Genomic DNA, 19,074 nt, shown 5'->3' with positions numbered 1-19,074 from the left:
TTTAATATACCGGTAGCCTACATTTTAGGTACCCCACCTAAGACATTTGACATTTTTAATTTAAATCAGTCTTCTCAGCCAAAATGTCTGTGTTGCCAAAGCTGATCTTGCTCTTATTTGTTCACAATGGACCTCATTCTCGACAGCAGTTGAGAAGACTTTAAGAAGGACTTTCTTCTGAACTCCACTTCGGTGGATTTAGGAAAACATTTGCCATTCTCGATAGTTTTCTCATCTGGGATTTCTTCTGACCTTCAGATGACTTTCAGAACGCGAAATAGCAGTCGTAACTCTGCCGGAATCTTCTCAAATGCGATTCCTCAAATAACCACAAGATGGCCGACAGGTGGTTATTTGAGGAATCGCATTTTAAAAAACTGGGTTAATGGCTGAATTTGTGAGAAACCGTTGGTGATTGCGTTCACGTCAACTCTACAGACATCCTCGGATTAAAATAATTATAATAATAACAAATACGAGAATATTTGTATCATTAACAATAATGTTTCACATTTATATTCATGATTCTACGAGGCATCGTGATGTCATTAAATAAATAAAAGGACTACACCATGCTAATCCAGACTTTTCTTATATCCACGTTGGTGGAATGAACTTCCTGGCTAGCACTACCAGAGCAGGCGTGTCCCTCTCTACCTTTAAGACGCTTTTGAAGACCCAACTCTTCAGAGAGCACCTCCCTTCCTAACTGACACTTTGATTAGTGCTTCACTTGCACTTACAGCAGTTGCATTCCTGCACTTCTTTTTTCTTTTCTACCTCTTTTTTTCTATTTCTTATGTAAAGTAGTAGGCTATGTGTTGTACACTAGGGGCCCTATCTTGCACCCAGCGCAATTGACATTGTCACCCACGCATGTATCATTCCTATCTTGCACCCGGCGCACAGCGCGATTTTCCCTCCAGAGGCGCGCTTCGAAATGAACTTGCGTCGACATGGGCGGGGGCGGAACAGAGAAGGCGTTTCTCTGGCGCAAGTGGTATTTTGCAGTTTCAAAACAACGCCGTGCGCCGTGCGCCATTGACCAAAAAAAAGCTGGTCTAATGTGAGGCGCAATGTCTAAAGTCTGTAACGCGTATTCAGAACGCTATTTTAAGGGCGCATGTGCTTGCCCGCACAGTATAGGACCTGTAGGCTACACTTTACTTCTGTCGTCTTCACGAGAGATTTACACCAATTGTTTGGCAAGCCATATACAAACAAGGAAAATAAAGTATTTACCACATGAGGAAATCATTGTGATATCCGTATCCAAGACATTTAAAAACTAGGCATACATCTAGCGTACACAATTGACCCAAATGATTCAGGTTAATTGAAGCTGCGTGACATTTGATTTATTGTATGGCTTTGTTGCATTTATTTAATGCCAGTATTATTATAAATCTTGTAAACTCATCTCTGTGTATGTGGACTTTATGTATGTACCTTGGGTTTGGTCAGCTGGTGCACTGGCTTGGGTGCCGATTTCCATGCCCCCAAATCCCTGCACGCTCTCAGGCGTGAGGGTAGACGTGGCGAGGTCCTCTGCTGCCGTCAGATCCTGGGTCGAGGCAGATCCACCTCCCGTGAAGGCACGAGAACGTGTGTTACCTTCCAGCTTGGATGTCCCACGTCTCCGGACGTCATTATAGCGTTTTCGGCAACGTTTTCGGGTGCCCCGTTGCAGAAACAATCACGGCAATATCTTGACATGCTTGCTTGACTTTGCTTACTTTTGGAGGGTTTCTCGCATCCCCATATATATCTATCTCCCGGCTTTTTACAAAGCCATACAATAAATCAAATGTCACGCAGCTTCAATTAACCTGAATCATTTGGGTCAATGTGTAGGCTACATGTATGCTTATTTTTAAAATATCTTGGATATGGATTTCACAATGATTTCCTCAAGTGGTAAATACTTTATTTTCCTTGTAATTATATATGGCTTGCCAAAAAATTGGTGTAAATCTCACGTCGGTCTCCTCGGCTGTGAACTTCTCCGGTCTTCCACCAGGTAATTCCGCCATCAAAATAACAAGCCGCTATGGGAATGTGAAATGACGCTCCGATTGGTTTATTGCATATTACGCCCAAACCACACCTATGGCTGAGTAACCTCCTTTGGACCAACCCTTTTGTTTGCGCTGGACGCAAGTGTGTTTTTTCCGCCGTTAAAATAGCAATTGCGCCATAGAGCCGCCCACACAGCTACTTGCGCTTGGCGCCGTCCTACTTGCGTTTCTGATCGGCAAGATAGGGCCCTAGGTCTCTATTGCTCGTAGCTTGACTGTTCTCTCCCTTGTACGTCGTTTGGACAAAGTCGTCTGCTAAATGACTGAATGTGAATGTAAATGTAAGTGAATAAATAAATAAACACTAACCCAAATTGCGTTAAAATAGCCATAGTGGAATAGAATGGACATATAACGTCCTGCAGTACCTCCATGTCTGCACCGGTTAAGTTAAATCTGCGTTTTTCGCTCGCTTTCCGCTTATTTTCCGCTTCATTTTTCAGACATGACTCGCCTTACGAGGTGCTTTCGTGTGCATTCGGGAGATTCCGACAGCACAGGTTTCTACGGTTGCGTGCCCTAATAAGGAGCTGGCGGGGTGTGTATGTATGCAAATCCACTTTCACGAGAACGCGCATCAATTTACAGTATTTCTCTGTTCCTAAAACACATTTTTTCAAAACATGCCTCGGATTCTCTGAACACTAAACCCAAGTGCCAACTCCCTAAACCAATTCTGCTAAACTTTAAGCACAATTCTCTGCTTTAAACACAGATTTCAATTGTTAACCGCACTTTCTTCAAACCACAACACACAATTCTCTGCTTTAGACACAGTTTTCAATTGTTAACCACATTTTCTTCAAAACACTAAACACCATCCTCTCTACTTTGCATGCTTCGTCAATGCCAAAACGTCATTGTGTTCAAACAGAAAACACTGCTAATCAAATGACAAAACTTCCATTTCCAAAGCTGTTGTGCAATTTTAAATCAAAACTTTAGCTCCTAGTTTGGAGAACAATTTATGGCAACATTGAAGTGAGTGGTGATCAGAGGGGCAGAGGAGTGAGAGTAAGAGGAGGAGGAGGAGGAAAATGATGAAGAGGAAGAGCAAGACGGAGAGCCATTACTGTATCTCTGATGAGATTCAGGCCAATGTGTTCAACCATGTGGTCAACATGGGTTTGACCATGCAGGAGGCTGGCAAGGCTGGCCAGAGGGTTCAACCAAACATAAGCCGCTTCTCAGTTGCACCGATTCTCCGGACATTCAGAAGAGAGAATGGGTAAGAAACACTACTACAGTATGACAGTAAAACACTAGTTTGAATGCCTTACTGTATCAGGAGCATAGTATTCTTGTATTTTACTGGAGAATATTTTACATTGTACTGTATTTGTAAAATTACAGTATACGTAAACAAATACAAAGTGCAACCATTGATGACCAAGACATATTCCTAAACATCAATACAAAGAGCCTAGCCACAGTGGACCATGTTCTAAGGCAGAACATCTCGAGAATGAAGCAGGTGTACAGGGTGCCTTTTGACAAAAACTCTGATAGAGTCAAACAATTACAGTAAGATATGACTATGTGCAAGTAAGTCATATACGTTTCCACAACTGATTACGTCCTATCAGCACAGAAACATTACTGTACTGTATTGTAATCCAATCAAATGTTCGAATCAAACTGTATTTTCAGATGTTTCACAACACAACAATTGTCGATATTGTCTTGAGCAAGAACAGGATGCAGTCTAGTTTTTTTGTCCTTTTATTATTTTACATTTTTCTTTCATTTTTGAGTTAAAACATTATACAGTTACAATATTTTACAACAGAAGAAAGCGTACAGTAACACTGGAGATGAAAAGGCATAATACTCCTGATAAGGCCTTCATACTAGTGTTTTCCCATTTCATAGTAGTGTTTTCCATTGAGCACATCAGTGTTCAATCAATGCTTAGAATGTCTACTCAAATAATGGTCTGTGTTTGTTGTTTGAAAACAAAATGCCCTTTTGAGGTGATATAATAGTGTTTTGAAACCAAAGTGTCATTTTGCAAGAGATATAAAGGGTTTTGCATTTTGTGTGAGTGGTTTTGGGATTTGTGTTTAGAGCTAAGAGAAACCGAGGCATGCTTTGAAAAAATGTGTTTTAGGAACAGAGAAATACTGTAAGAAACTAATCCGGGGGAACACAGCTGAGAAGACTTTGGCTGCTTATGAACGCATTTTCAAGTGTGCAGGAATGTGGCGGAAGTGTTTCCCTTACGTTGTTTTTACGAAGTCGTGTAAGACACATTTCAGAAGAATTTCAGAAAATGATCGAGAATGAGGCCCAATGTCTTTTGTCTCAAGCTTCTTTGGTTTTTGCTGCAAAATTCAGACCAGAAACTGATGCAGAGACGACCATTCTAAACCATTTTTATAACACATTTCCTGTTGGATTAAGTATACGCCACAACGTATACAAAGTCTGATAGGAGCCATAAACTGACATTTGACTGTATAAGGTTTTAATAATAATAATAATAATAATAATTCAATTTTCTATAGCGCTTTTCTAAATACTCAAAGACGCTTAAAGAAATGCTTCAATTTATATGCTCTAGAACAGTGTGAGTAGGTGAAATCCCTCCCTAAGGGGGAAGAAGGACTGGACTCCCCTCCTAAATGGTCGGCTCCGGGTTCCCCCACCCCTCTGGAGGGGTCCAATTAACTTTTATTGGACCAATTTAGCCCAATGGCGGCCTTACTCAAGGTGCACCTCATGGCGTGGACACGGTACTACACAAAACCTGTAAGCACGGAGTGGTATCTTGTCTGGTATAGGGCTTTAGTTTGTCTGGGTTTAATTGTTTTGGGCTTTGAATTACCCTGTTATGTAAATAGATATAGCTATTTTTAAGGAAGCCACTGTCTCCTGAGCCATGTGTTCCTACCAGCAACCCCATTCCACCAGTCTACATCCCACATCATGAGATGGCTGGCTAGGGCCATTCTCACAAACAGCTAATGAATAATTCGCTAGCCCTTTCAAAACAGCCTCATCTTCAAATTCCTATGCTGTTGCTGAAAACGTGTTGAGACAATACAAATTTAATTAAATGTAGCTGAAATATCAGCTTCATTTTCTGTTACTCCTCCCTGTCATTTATCAACAAGCAAGCTAACTTGTGAATCAATCAGAGAGCAAAGAAGAACACATATTTATCTTAACCTAAAGAACATGAAAATAAGACAAATGCTTTTACGGTATGAAATGTGCTGCCCCATTAAACTAAGACAAAGGTCATTTCTAGAGAGTTCAAAGAATGTGTTGAAAACTAGAAAATGCATTTCCTGAAGGAAATACCAGTACATGAAATGCAAAAGTTAAGAAAGAACGAATAAAAGAAAAGTGAAAGAAGGAAGGAAGAAAGGAAAGAACAGTAAAAGAAGGAAAGAAGAGTTGAAGAAGGAAAGAAGAGTGAAGAAAGTAAGAAGAGTGGAAGAAGGGAAGAAGAAAGGAAAGAAGAGTGAAGAAAGGAAGAAGAGTGGAAGAAGGAAAGAAGAGTGGAAGAAGGAAAGAAGAAAAGAAAAAGGTAAGAAGAGTGGAAGAAGGGAAGAAGAAAGGAAAGAAGAGTGGAAGAAGGAAAGAAGAAAGTAAAGAAGAGTAGAAAGAAGGAAAGAAGAAAGGAAAGAAGAGTGAACAAGAGTGGCTCTGGATAAAGACAGTAAAGAGAGAGTGAAAATATTGAAAGAAGTAGAAAAAAAGAGTGAAGCAGAGAGATGGAGTGTGAGAGAAAGTAGATTGAGAGTGATAGAGAGAAAAAAAGTAGAGTATGGAAGGTGTCTATTAATATTCCTAGTTATACAGTTGAATGGAGAGGTACAGAGAGAAGAGGACCCTTGGAGGCTTGCCGCAGCTGTCAGTGAAGCACAGGTGCAAGCCAGTTTAATTACCCTATTATGATGTCATAATGGCCCAATGTAAGTCAATGGGAAAATTTAGATTCGTTTTTCTTTAATAACTTAAAAAGTATAAAGTTTAGAAAAGTGAAAAAAATACATAGCATAAGTGTCCTTCACAAGACCTACGCGACAAAGTTTGAATGAAGTTTCTACGTTAAGCGGTTCGGGCTGAATTAATTGCAGAAAAAGGTAACAAGAACTAGAAAATGCATTTCCTGAAGGAAATATCAGTGCATGAAATGCAAAAGTTAAGAAAGGAAGAAGAAAAGAAAGAAGAGTGAAGAAAGGGAAGAAGAGTGAAGAAAGGAAAGAAGGAAAGAATAGTTGAAGAAGGAAAGAAGAAAAGAAAGAAGCGTGAAAGAAGGAAAGAAGAAAGGAAAGAATAGTGAAAGAAGGAAAGAAGAAAGGAGAGTGGAAGAAGGAAAGAAGAGTGAACAAGAGTGGCTCTGGATAAAGAGAAAAAGAGAGTGAAAATATTGAAAAAAGGAGATAAAAATGGAGTGAAGAAGAGAGATTGAGTGTGAGAGAAAGTAGACTGAGAGGGATAGAGAGAAAGATGGAGAGATGGAGAGAAAAAAAAGTAGAGAATGGAAGGTGTCTTAATGTTTCTAGTTACAGTTAAATTGAGAGGGACAGAGAAGAGGTTCCTTTGATTTGGCGCAGGTGTCAGTGAAGCACAGGTGCAAGCCAGTTTAAAGACCCTATTATGATGTCATAATGGCCAAATGTAAGTCAATGGGAAAATTTTGATTCGTTTTTATTTAATATCTTAAAAAGTATAAAGTTTAGAAAAGTGAAAAATACATAGCATAAGTGTCCTTTACAAGACCTACGCGACAAAGTTTGAATGAAGTTTCTACGTTAAGCGGTTTGGGCTGAATTAATCGCAGAAAAAGGTAACAAGAACTAGAAAATGCATTTCCTGAAGGAAATACCAGTGCATGAAATGCAAAAGTTAAGAAAGAACGAATAAAAGAAAAGAAAAGTGAAAGAAAAGAAGGGAAAGAAGAGTGGAAGAAGGAAAGAAGAAAGAAAAGAAGAGTGGAAGAAAGAAAGAAGAGTGGAAGAAGGGAAGAAGAAAGGAAAGAAGGGTGAAGAAAGGAAATTAGAGTGGAAGAAGGAAAGAAGAAAGGAAAGAAGAGTGGAAGAAGGAAAGAAGAGTGGAAGAAGGAAAGAAAAGTGGAAGAAGGAAAGAAGAGTGAAGAAAGAGAAGAAGAGTGGAAGAGTGGAAGAAGGGAAGAAGAGCTGAAGAAGGAAAGAAGAAAAGAAAGAAGAGTGAAAGAAGGAAAGAAGAAAAGAAAAAGGTAAGAAGAGTGGAAGAAGAAAGGAAAGAAGAGTGGAAGAAGGAAAGAAGAAAGTAGAGTAGAAAGAAGGACAGAAGAAAGGAAAGAAGAGAGGAAGAAACAAAGTAAGGAAAGTGAACAAGAGTGGCTCTGGATAAAGACAGCAAAGAGAGAGTGAAAATATTGAAAGAAGGAGAAAAAAAGAGTGAAGCAGAGAGATGGAGTGTGAGAGAAAGTAGAGTGAGAGTGATGGAGAGAGAGAAAAAAAGTAGAGTATGGAAGGTGTCTATTAATATTCCTAGTTATACAGTTGAATGGAGAGGTACAGAGAGAAGAGGACCCTTGGTGGCTTGCCGCAGGTGTCAGTGAAGCACAGGTGCAAGCCAGTTTAATTACCCTATTATGATGTCATAATGGCCCAATGTAAGTCAATGGGAACATTTAGATTCGTTTTTCTTTAATAACTTAAAAAATATAAAGTTTTGAAAAGTGAAAAATACATAGCATAAGTGTCCTTTACAAGACCTACGCGACAAAGTTTGAACGAAGTTTCTAAGTTAAGCGGTTCGAGCTGAATTAATCGCAGAAAAAGGTAAGAAGAATAAGAAGAAAATGCCTAGGAATAACAATACAGGGCATTTCAATAACTTTCTTCCTGTTTGTAACAAAAATTATATACTAGAAAATGCATTTCCTGAAGGAAATACCAGTGCATGAAATGCAAAGGTTAAGAAAGGAAGAAGAAAAGAAAGAAGAGTGAAAGAAGGAAAGACAAAAGGAAAGAAGAGTGAAGAAAGGAGAGAAGAGTGGAAGAAGGAAAGAAGAAAGGAGAGAAGAGTGAAAGAAGGAAAGAAGAAAAGAAAGAAGAGTGAAGAAAGGAAAGAAGAGTGTAAGAAGGAAAGAAGAAAAGAAAGAAGAGTGAAATAATGAAAGAAGAAAGGAAAGAAGAGTGTAGAGAAGAGAAATTGAGTGTGAGAGAAAGTAAACTGAAAGAGAAAGATGGAGAGATGGAGAGAAAAAAAATAGAGAATGGATGGTGTCTTAATGTTCCTAGTTACAGTTAAATTGAGAGGGACAGAGAGGAGAGATTCCTTGGATTTGGCGCAGGTGTCAGTGAAGCACAGGTGCAAGCCAGTTTAAAGACCCTATTATGATGTCATAATGGCCCAATGTAAGTCAATGGGAGAAATTTATATTCGTTTTTCTTTAATATCTTAAAAAGTATAAAGTTTAGAAAAGTGAAAAATACATAGCATAAGTGTCCTTTACAAGACCTACGCGACAAAGTTTGAATGAAGTTTCTACGTTAAGCGGTTCGGGCTGAATTAATCGCAGAAAAAGGTAACAAGAAGAAGAAGAAGAAGAAGAAGCCTAGGAATAACAATACAGGGCATTTCATGCACTGTAACTAGAAAATCAATGCATTTCCTGAAGGAAATACCAGTGCATGAAATGCAAAAGTTAAGAAAGGAAGAAGAAAAGAAAGACGAGTGAAAAAAGGGAAGAAGAGCGAAAGAAGGAAAGAATAGTTGAAGAAGGAAAGAAGAAAAGAAAGAAGCGTGAAAGAAGGAAAGAATAGTTGAAGAAGGAAAGAAGAAAAGAAAGAAGCGTGAAAGAAGGAAAGAAGAAAGGAAAGAAGAGTGAAAGAAGGAAAGAAGAAAGGAGAGTGAAGAAAGGAAAGAAAAGTGAAAGAAGGAAAGAAGAGTGGAAGAAGAAAGGAAAGAAGAGTGGAAGAAGGAAAGAAGTGTGAACAAGAGTGGCTCTGGATAAAGAGAAAAAGAGAGTGAAAATATTGAAAAAAGGAGATAAAAATGGAGTGAAGAAGAGAGATTGAGTGTGAGAGAAAGTAGACTGAGAGGGATAGAGAGAAAGATGGAGAGATGGAGAGAGAAAAAAGTAGAGAATGGAAGGTGTCTTAATGTTCCTAGTTACAGTTAAATTGAGAGGGACAGAGAAAAGGTTCCTTGGATTTGGCGCAGGTGTCAGTGGAGCACAGGTGCAAGCCAGTTTAAAGACCCTATTATGATGTCATAATGGCCCAATGGGAACATTTAGATTCGTTTTTATTTAATATCTTAAAAAGTATAAAGTTTAGAAAAGTGAAAAATACATAGCATAAGTGTCCTTTACAAGACCTACGCGACAAAGTTTGAATTAAGTTTCTACGTTAAGCGGTTCGGGCTGAATTAATCGCAGAAAAAGGTAAGAAGAATAACTAGAAAATGCATTTCCTGAAGGAAATACCAGTGCATGAAATGCAAAAGTTAGGAAAGGAAGAAGAAAAGAAAGAAGAGTGAAAGAAGGAAATAAGAAAGGAAAGAAGAGTGGGAGAAGGAAAGAAGAAAGGAAAGAAGAGTGAAGAAAGGAGAGAAGAGAGGATGAAGGAAAGAAGAGTGAAAGAAGGAAAGAAGAAAAGAAAGAAGAGTGAAGAAAGGAAAGAAGAGTGGAAGAAGAAAAGAAACAAGAGTGAAGAAAGGAAAGAAGAGTGAAAGAAGGAAATAATAGTTGAAGAAGGAAAGAAGAAAGGAAAGAAGAGTGAAAGAAGGAAAGAAGAAAGGAAAGAAAAGTGAAAGAAGGAAAGAAGAGTGGAAGAAGGAAAGAAGAAAGGAAAGAAGAGTGGAAGAAGGAAAGAAGAGTGGAAGAGAAAAAGAGAGTGAAAATATTGAAAAAAGGAGATAAAAATGGAGTGAAGAAGAGAGATTGAGTGTGAGAGAAAGTAGACTGAGAGGGATAGAGAGAAATATGGAGAGATGGAGAGAAAAAAAAGTAGAGAATGGAAGGTGTCTTAATGTTCCTAGTTACAGTTAAATTGAGAGGGACAGAGAAGAGGTTCCTTTGATTTGGTGCAGCTGTCAGTGAAGCACAGGTGCAAGCCAGTTTAAAGACCCTATTATGATGTCATAATGGCCCAATGTAAGTCAATGGGAAAATTTAGATTAGTTTTTATTTAATATCTTAAAAAGTATAAAGTTTTGAATGAAGTTTCTACGTTAAGCGGTTCGGGCTGAATTAATCGCAGAAAAAGGTAACAAGAATAAGAAGAAGAAGAAGAAGAAGAATAAGAAGCCTAGGAATAACAATACAGGGCATTTCATGCACTGTAATAAGAAGAAGAAAATGCCTAGGAATAACAATACAGGGCATTTCATGCACTGTAATAATAATAAGAAGAAGAAGCCTAGGAATAACAATACAGGGCATTTCATGCACTGTAATAATAATAAGAAGAAGCCTAGGAATAACAATACAGGGCATTTCATGCACTGTAATTAAAAGACTCCTTCACCACAACTCTTTCAGTTTGGGCATTGGGCTTACACTACACCGATCACAGTGTGTCATGACTTCCTGATGCTAGGGAAGGTGTGTGCTCAGCATATCACATATATATCATGTTAAATGTTTATTACAGTGCATGAAATGCCCTGTATTGTTATTCCTAGGCTTCTTCTTCTTCTTCTTCTTCTTCTTCTTCTTCTTCTTCTTCTTATTCTTATTCTTGTTACCTTTTTCTGCGATTAATTCAGCCCGAACCGCTTAGCGTAGAAACTTCATTCAAACTTTGTTGCGTAGGTCTTGTAAACGACACTTATGCTATGTATTTTTCCCATTGACTTACATTGGGCCATTATGACATCATAATAGGGTCTTTAAACTGGCTTGCACCTGTGCTTCACTGACAGCTGCGCCAAATCAAAGGAGCCTCTTCTCTGTCCCTCTCAATTTAACTGTAACTAGGAACATTAAGACACCTTCCATTCTCTACTTTTTTTCTCTCCATCTTTCTCTCTATCCCTCTCGGTCTACTTTCTCTCACACTCAATCTCTCTTCTTCACTCCATTTTTATCTCCTTTTTTCAATATTTTCACTCTCTTTTTCTCTTTCACTCTTCTTTCCTTCTTCCACTCATCTTTCCTTCTTCCACTCTTCTTTCCTTCTTTCACTTTTCTTTCCTTTCTTCACTCTCCTTTCTTCTTTCCTTCTTTCACTCTTCTTTCCTTTCTTCACTCTTCTTTCTTTCCTTCTTTCACTCTTCTTTCCTTTCTTCACTCTTCTTTCTTTTCTTCTTTCCTTCTTTCACTCTTCTTTCCTTCATCCTCTCTTCTCTCCTTTCTTCACTCTTCTATCCTTTTTTCTTTCCTTCTTCCACTCTTCTTTCCTTCTTTCACTCTTCTTTCTTTTCTTCTTCCTTTCCTAACTTTTGCATTTCATGCACTGGTATTTCCTTCAGGAAATGCATTTTCTAGTTTAAGTTATAGTTAAGGTATAGTTGGTGGAGACCAACCTTACGAAATCTATTCGAGGTATTAGATGACGATTCATAGAAATACCTTATAAGTTACGAATGGTGTGGCGTAAAGAAGGCCTAGGAAACCCACCTTAAAACTTCTGACAAAGTAGATGCCTAACCCTAAAGCATTTCGATGTTTCACAGCAAAAACGCTTAAGCTAATGGATCTTAGGGTGTAACTTAATTTATAAAGTTGCATCTGAGAAAAGGCTGCATATATCCTGCATTTTTAATGTTGAGAGAATATGCCTGCATACCCAAATAGATTTCTTATAACTGAAAAAGCTCTTACTTCATCACTCAGTAACGTTGCTTTATAAGAAGGTGGGAACTAATTGAACAGGTTGCATGAAGATGACTATGCCATCCGGGCAGTTTTCAGCAGTACACCAAATACAGTCCATGTATTTCCGGCCAGCTCAGCGCGCCGAGTGTTGTCAGATAGGTTGTAATCTTCCAGCAGTCACTGCTGTGAATTGTACTACTGACAGCTAGCTAGGTTTAAGTGAGGACATCAGCCTAAAGATGGTGTTGCTTACTATGATTGCTCGTTTGGCAGATGGCCTCCCGCTTGCTGCCTCCATGCAAGAAGACGAACAGGTATTACAGCTGTGTTTCACTTTTCGCAACCCTGCCTCTAATTAGAAAAACGTCAGCTGTCTGTCAGTGCTAGTAGCTAGCCGGCCGAACACGCTAACCCGTAAAGACTCGTCATTCCAATTCTGCGTTTCATGAGTAGTTAAAATGCTATGGAATGTCTTTATAAGCTGTATCGTGTTGAGTGTAGGTGTAATGTTACCCAACGCCAAAAAGACATTCGACACAGTTCGATTAAACTATTAGCCAAGTCATACCTGTGATAGGGTGTCACTGTAAATCTATCTAGAAAGCCAACTGATAGTTTTGCCTCTAAGTGTTGTTATGGTCGATTATACTTACGCCACAAATGTTGTAGGTCGAGTAATTATAGCCTCAGAGTCATATTACCCATTTAATGATTAACAAGCTCAACATCCAAGGATCTAATATGTTTTTGTTTTCTTGCTTCCCTAACCGCTTCCAATTAGGGGAGTGAAAAGGTTGGTGAACGTCTAGCTTTCACTGTTGACCAAGTCCAACTTGCTAAATAGTGACCTCATGTGATTATGCTTTCCGTTAGGTGTCTACTGTCTGTCTAAATTAGTCCACCATAAGCTAACGGGTTTCCCCCTAATTTCTTGTGTGTAGCTTGGAAGAGACCTGCAGCAGTACCAAGCCCAGGCTAAACAGTTGTTTCGGAAACTCAATGAACAGAGTCCAAATCGCTGCACTTTGGAGGCAGGTTCTATGTCCTTCCAGTGAGTCCAAATGCTATTTTTATACTATATTACACAATTCATCATTGTGTCTTTTCTCTTTTGGATAATGCAACACATTTTAACATTATAACACATTTTAAGATTTTTTTCACAATTTAATTTGGCTGTCTCTAATTTCTTATTTCTTGTAGCTATGCTATAGAGCAGGGGGTGATCTATCTGGTGCTCTGTGAGGCAGCATTCCCTAAAAAGCTTGCCTTCGCATATTTGGAGGACCTGCAGGCTGAGTTCCACGAGCAGCATGGGAAGAAAGTCACCACCGTGTCCCGACCGTACTCCTTTATTGAATTTGGTGAGAACTGCCAAGGGGGACAACACACACTGTTCAAATTGCAAAGTGTGACACTCATCAATGGAATAACCACAATCAATGGAATGGTGTTTCTCATGGTCCTATCCTCTCTGTGTTGTGATGCCGTTCTCAGACACCTACATCCAGAAGACCAAGAAGTCGTACATTGACAGCCGAGCCCGCAGGAACCTGGGGAGCATAAACACGGAGCTTCAGGATGTGCAGAGGATCATGGTGGCAAACATAGAGGAGGTGCTCCAGAGAGGAGAGGCCTTATCCGGTAATATTCAAACCTGTGTCAACAGGCATTGGGTATCGCCAATCACCCTACAATTCACTACATGTTATGATAAAGATATCATGTTACACTACATTATAATACGTCACAATATCACAGATATTCTCAATGCTCACAATAGTATTGCTGGAAGTAATTCATCACCTCATATTTAGGAAAAACAAAAGTGTATTAATCTTTTAGGAGAACAATTGGTACCTTTGGCACCTAAGGCACCTTTAGTATAATCACCCTTATAATACAAAAGTGGGTAGTGTGTTAGTATAAGTAAATCTATACGTAAAAAAATAATTCATTGATGATACAAGAAGTCAAAGTTCCAATATAGTATTGTGAAGAATAGTTTCATAATTCAACAATAAATAGTCCGTATTGTGACCGCTCTAGTGCCAAATGGTTTGGTATGTCATCCTCAGTGATTTTTTCACCCTTTGATTTACTGAAAATAACATATAGTTACAATGTTCCAGATTCCCTGACAGTATTATGATATGCCCTTCTCACAACATATATTTGGAGACAACTGATAAACAATTTCCTATTCTTTTTTTTCTGTACTCTGCAGCTTTAGATTCAAAGGCCAGCAATTTGTCCAGCTTGTCAAAGAAGTACCGCAGCGACGCCAAGTACCTGAACACTCGCTCCACGTATGCCAAGCTGGCTGCTGGTGGTGTTTTCTTCATCATGCTCATAGTTTACGTCCGTTTCTGGTGGCTCTGAAGGAAGCCAAGGGAGGACGAAAGATGTTTGGGAGGAGCATGACTCGACTGAAAGAGAAAGCAGTGACCACATCCATCCAGACTGTTTGAAAAGAAAGTTCCCTTTTGTCTCTCAAAAGGAAGAAAAGAGACTGACCTACACACTATCCCTTACTGTGCAACATAGATTTTTTTTGTAATGTAATCAGTACGGTAATAGAGTTTTATTAACAAAGCAGAAATACCCTTTGTTCTGGCCTGAAGTAATGCACATGTGTGTGTGTGTGTGTGTGTGTGTGTGTGTGTGTGTGTGTGTGTGTGTGTGTGTGTGTGTGTGTGTGTGTGTGTGTGTGTGTGTGTGTGTGTGTGTGTGTGTGTGTGTTGGGGAGAGAGTGAGTTTGCTGCAGAGGAAATGTGCTGTGCTTTTCCTGTGCTATGTTTATCAAGTAATTGTCTGACCGCATCTCTTCTCAACCTTATTGTAACGTACTGCAGGACTCTAAAACATTCTTTATCATATTCGCCCTAAGATGACCTGAGGGAAATAGTTGGTTCTTAATTCTGTGATTATTGTCCAATCCTGCCCCAGTTGGCAGCCCAGACAAGAATGGCTTAGATGAACAAATTGACTAATATAGTTCAAAGGTCATTCTGTCACACCATCAGGCTGTGGTTGAGTCGATCAGCTGACTGTACTCCTGATTTCTGCATAGCGTTGTTCCATCAGATTGTTAACACAACTGAAAACTCCATGTACAAAATACAGATTTGGTCCAGGTTTTGCACATCAGCTGGTTAAGGTTTGAGGCTGTGGAAGTCCTTACTTAACAAGTCCAGCTGAAATAAAGTTTTCTGTCGGCCCAAATGTCTGCTGTTTTTCATTGAAGGATACACAATTTTTAGGCTTACTCGCGGAGTTAGAGATATACTCTATCTAATTTGCTTAACCCTGTAATGCACACCAATGTGTGCTCTTCTGTGGACTTTAAACTAAGTGAAAGGTCACAGTAATCCTTATTATGAGAGCAAAAATGCTGTCATTGTAATTCATTATTTGCTGGTGGGCTAAACCTTCAGAGGTCTGAGAGGAATGGTTTGGATTGTACATTTAATTTAAAAAAAAAGAAAACCCACGCGAAGCCGTTTTTACAGCAAAATATCATTCACTGCAAAATGACCGGTTACCCGTTTTCAGCCAGAATAATCGCGTTGAAGATTCCGTAGTTAACACGTACGCCTGTTTATTATGATGAAGGCCTATAACCTGCAGAGGGAGCCCTTTTCCAACATTACCAAGGAATACGTGTTGTGCCATTCCGTTGGTGTGTTAAGTTTAAGATTTCCATCCAAATTACTTAGCTTCACATCAATGGAACGGCCCTATGCTGTTAACATATTTCCGCGTGCATCGCGGCTTGAATGAGCTTTTGTTGAAGAAGGAAAACTTTAAGAAAAAGTGTGGTTCCTTTATTCCACCAGTTTTTGTGTGTGATTTTGCTCAAGAGGTGGGTACAGAAGAAACGAGAAGCAGCCGAGCATAGCGTGCGACGCTTACCACAGGGCACAGAGTAGACTCAACTTTTCACCTCTCGGTTTCGTCTGGCTTCAAAGGAAGTCCGTACACTCAGCCCTGGTGCAGAGAAGACTGGTACTTTTAACCTGGTTTCTATCTGGAGGTACGGATGCTGAGGCATTTAAAGAGCAGCAAAACGAGTACATGTTTTACTGAGAGAAAACAAAAGCACATTTGACTCAGTGAATTATCGTACACATCCGGGGCTCTTTTGCTAGCCCTTGTTCCTTGTTAACATGCTTTCTGGGAAGCTTAGTAGCATGGAAAGTAAGACACACATATCACTTTCACCCACAAATGTGCTCAGCCCTCGGTATGAATAAACAACAAGGCCATTTTACGTTCAGAAAAAATCACCTGAATCAATCCATTGTTCACTGTCCTTTTAAATCTATTGGTGTTGGTTTGGTAGTCCAGTGGACTCCCACATCCCTGAATGTACTCTATATTTTTTGCAAGCCTTATCTTTTTTTTTCTTCTACTTAAAATTCTGAATCCTTTCCTAGCACTAAGAGCTCCTGTCCTTTCTCATCTAGCCACAAAAAAAAAATACATTAACCTGTCAAATGCATGACCAAGGGCAAGAGAATCAGTAAGTTGTGTGTGTATGTCATAGGAGCTGTTTATAGCATGTTTATATGAGCCCTGCAAACATGTCTGCAGCAGAAAAAGAGGAAGAGAAGGTGGTTCTCTTGAAATGAAGTTAGAGGCACAGTCCAAAAGACAAAACGGGAAGGCACTTTGGTTAACAAAAAAAAAGCATGGGCCTACTACAGGACTCATTTTGATACGAGCTGCTTGAAAGACGTGTTGCTTGCTAGCCTTTTCTCTTTCCCTTCTGGGTTTCCATGGCAGCAGGGACTGCGTGACAGTCATGTGAAAAGGAAGCTGATTGGATTAAAATACTTTGTGTGATCAGGGGTCAGGCATACAGCACACACACTAAACACACCATAAACTGATTATACATACACGCAGACACACACACACACAGCACTGTATGCCAGACAGACAGACCTCACGCATCGCAGAGAACACAAGTAATAACTAACAAATATAGCATATAGTGGTCTGTTTATACACACAGTGACACACTGTCACACACGCACTCTTATCTCCAAAGCTTGCTCAAAATAACAGGCACTGTAGTAGCACCTTGAAATGAAACATGTACTTTGCTTTAGAGGAGACTACAGTGACTCAGACAGTGCTGTTGGCCATAGGGTGCAGGGACTGGTACAAACTAGGGATTAGAAGCCGTGTGCTCAGCCTGAATCATAATGAACTGGCACTGCATGTCGACTAGACTCTGCCAACAGACTGGGAGACGGAGACATTTTTATTTTAATCCGCCGTTCCACTATTGTGCTCAGAGCAAATTCTGACTCACTACAAATGATGTGTTGCTAACCAAAACGTTGTGGCCAGAATTATACCCTATGCGTAAGATGTATGTATTTGTATCCTTACATACTTACAGATCTGTAAATGTTTGTGTCTGTGTGGTATGTTAATTTGCCATGTGTTTTACTAGACACAAAATTGTGAAACGCTTCACTGAACTCTGAACTGCAATTGTTTTTCATCATCTTTTAGAATAGGCACATCACCACAAGGAAAGCAGCTTTTCTGCACAGCTTCACAACCTGTTGTCATTATTTACGTTATGCCTGATGTGATCTTAAGCTAAGTTTGGCTCTGAGATGAATGGTCAGTCCTTCAGTCATCTCAGGAGCAATAAGAATTCAGCCCACTCTTCAGAGCATGTAAGTGTCTTTTGCGGGCTGTTATTTAAATATTTATTCAGCCATCCTCATATTTAAACAGCCATCATCTCTTATAACAGTGTCACAGTGTATTAGTGCTTTGCTAAATGGGGGCTTCCCCTTTCCCTTCTGTTCCACTTGGCAATGGGCTGTGCCAAGGCTGATGATCTTTTATCATCTCACAGCTTCCCTGATGCCCCCCGGCACCCCCTTGTTCCTCATCTCTCACGCCTCTCATCTCCCAAACAGAGAGTGGCAGCTGTATGGCAGTGGACAGGGGTCGTAAAAAAAGCAGTGTATTAAAGAGGAAGTTGGGGGGGGGAGTTATTGCCCCCCAGCGCACACATCGGGGCCTGGGAACTGTCCTCTACTCACACAGGGTGCTGGACCAAGTCTGCGAGATGGATGTCGCTGGTCTCATCACCTGAGGGTGTAAAGTGTAGGGTCTCCGCCTCACCTATGCCCAACCGAAAGTAGTGATGACACACCACACAAAGGTCACTCATGTACAGCTGACAACACAACACCCGGAAGATATATCTGCAACCACAACAACATACTGGTGTCCTGTAGTCATCTCCTGCTACATGTTTCACGCATAGTATGCAAAACTACTTGAAAGGGATGAAAGGGTCAGACCATGAAATGTGGTGATTTCACACTTAAGTCGAGTTGAGAAATCAGGGAATTCACCTTTGAGTGGCCCGACTGACTATCAGGTGAGATGGTGCTGCTTCCACAGGTTTATTAACAGTGTCCTATCTGAAGCTGTGTGCTCCTCCGTCTGAGACTGTGTGTGTGGGAGCGGGAGAGCTGTGAGGTGTGAATACCAGTCATGCCTGTCCTCTGGCAGCTCATGAATTTATGACACAATTAACCCCCTGCGCTGGAGAAATGCCATGCACACTCACTTTGCACTTTCCCTCCATCTCAAACTCAACACACAACCCTTGAGGCACACACTTACATACAGAGGTACACAAATAGTCAAAGAACACGTCAACTCAACACGTATAGACAACAAGGATGAAGTTACACATTAACAATAAGCCAGCACTGGGATAAACTCTGAAATCAGTGGCCCATACTGTATGTCAATGTATATGTTTGCAGGCATGCTGTATAGACCTTGAAAAACAAGAGAGGAGTTTCCCTCATTTTTGGCCTTCTTTCCGGGTTTCGTCCTCCCTTCTCCCAGCCCTCTCCCACCCAGTTTGGGACTTGCTGAGGTAGGAGGTCACAGAGCATGGTATATTAGTTTGACCCTTGTGTACTGTTGGGGGCCAAAGGGATGGGACACTGAGATCCAGTTGAAGAGGGGAGGAGGGAAGGTCACAGCGAACTTCAACTCCAAGTGATATACCATACCACGAGACTGATACACACAAATGTTATTGCTGTGTGTTTTTACAGCGTCCAGCCTCTGACCCCCATTGGTCCACACGTTGTTGCTCGTCGCTCGCTCGTCTCAAAAACATTAATTCTGTACTTCACAAACAGACCTTGACCCCCAAGAGTCGGTAATCCAGGC

The 19,074-nt window shown here is 40.1% G+C and overlaps 1 protein-coding gene across 1 annotated transcript; it reads left to right on the top strand.

The window, feature by feature from the left end:
* The first annotated feature begins 11,967 nt into the window (after window positions 1-11,967).
* On the top strand, window positions 11,968-14,322 carry sec22bb (SEC22 homolog B, vesicle trafficking protein b). The gene is made up of 5 exons (XM_080833518.1): window positions 11,968-12,158; window positions 12,786-12,895; window positions 13,048-13,208; window positions 13,342-13,488; window positions 14,072-14,322. Exons 1-5 carry the CDS (start codon window positions 12,084-12,086, stop codon window positions 14,224-14,226), a joined length of 648 nt encoding a protein of 215 aa, XP_080689644.1. The 5' UTR covers window positions 11,968-12,083; the 3' UTR covers window positions 14,227-14,322.
* The last annotated feature ends 4,752 nt before the right edge of the window (window positions 14,323-19,074 follow it).

This window comes from Sprattus sprattus, assembly GCF_963457725.1.
Source record: "Sprattus sprattus genome assembly, chromosome: 2".
NCBI classification, from domain to species: domain Eukaryota; kingdom Metazoa; phylum Chordata; class Actinopteri; order Clupeiformes; family Clupeidae; genus Sprattus; species Sprattus sprattus.
Note: the sequence above shows the minus strand (reverse complement) of the source record. Positions and strands in the feature narration are given on the sequence as shown.

Bases quoted from the DNA above. Each gene is read 5' to 3' on its own strand.
- sec22bb (XM_080833518.1), top strand. From the start codon at position 12,084: ATGGTGTTGCTTACTATGATTGCTCGTTTGGCAGATGGCCTCCCGCTT. The intron at 13,209-13,341 runs GTGAGAACTGCC...TGCCGTTCTCAG, and splicing joins GTACTCCTTTATTGAATTTG to ACACCTACATCCAGAAGACC. The intron at 13,489-14,071 runs GTAATATTCAAA...TGTACTCTGCAG, and splicing joins GAGAGGAGAGGCCTTATCCG to CTTTAGATTCAAAGGCCAGC.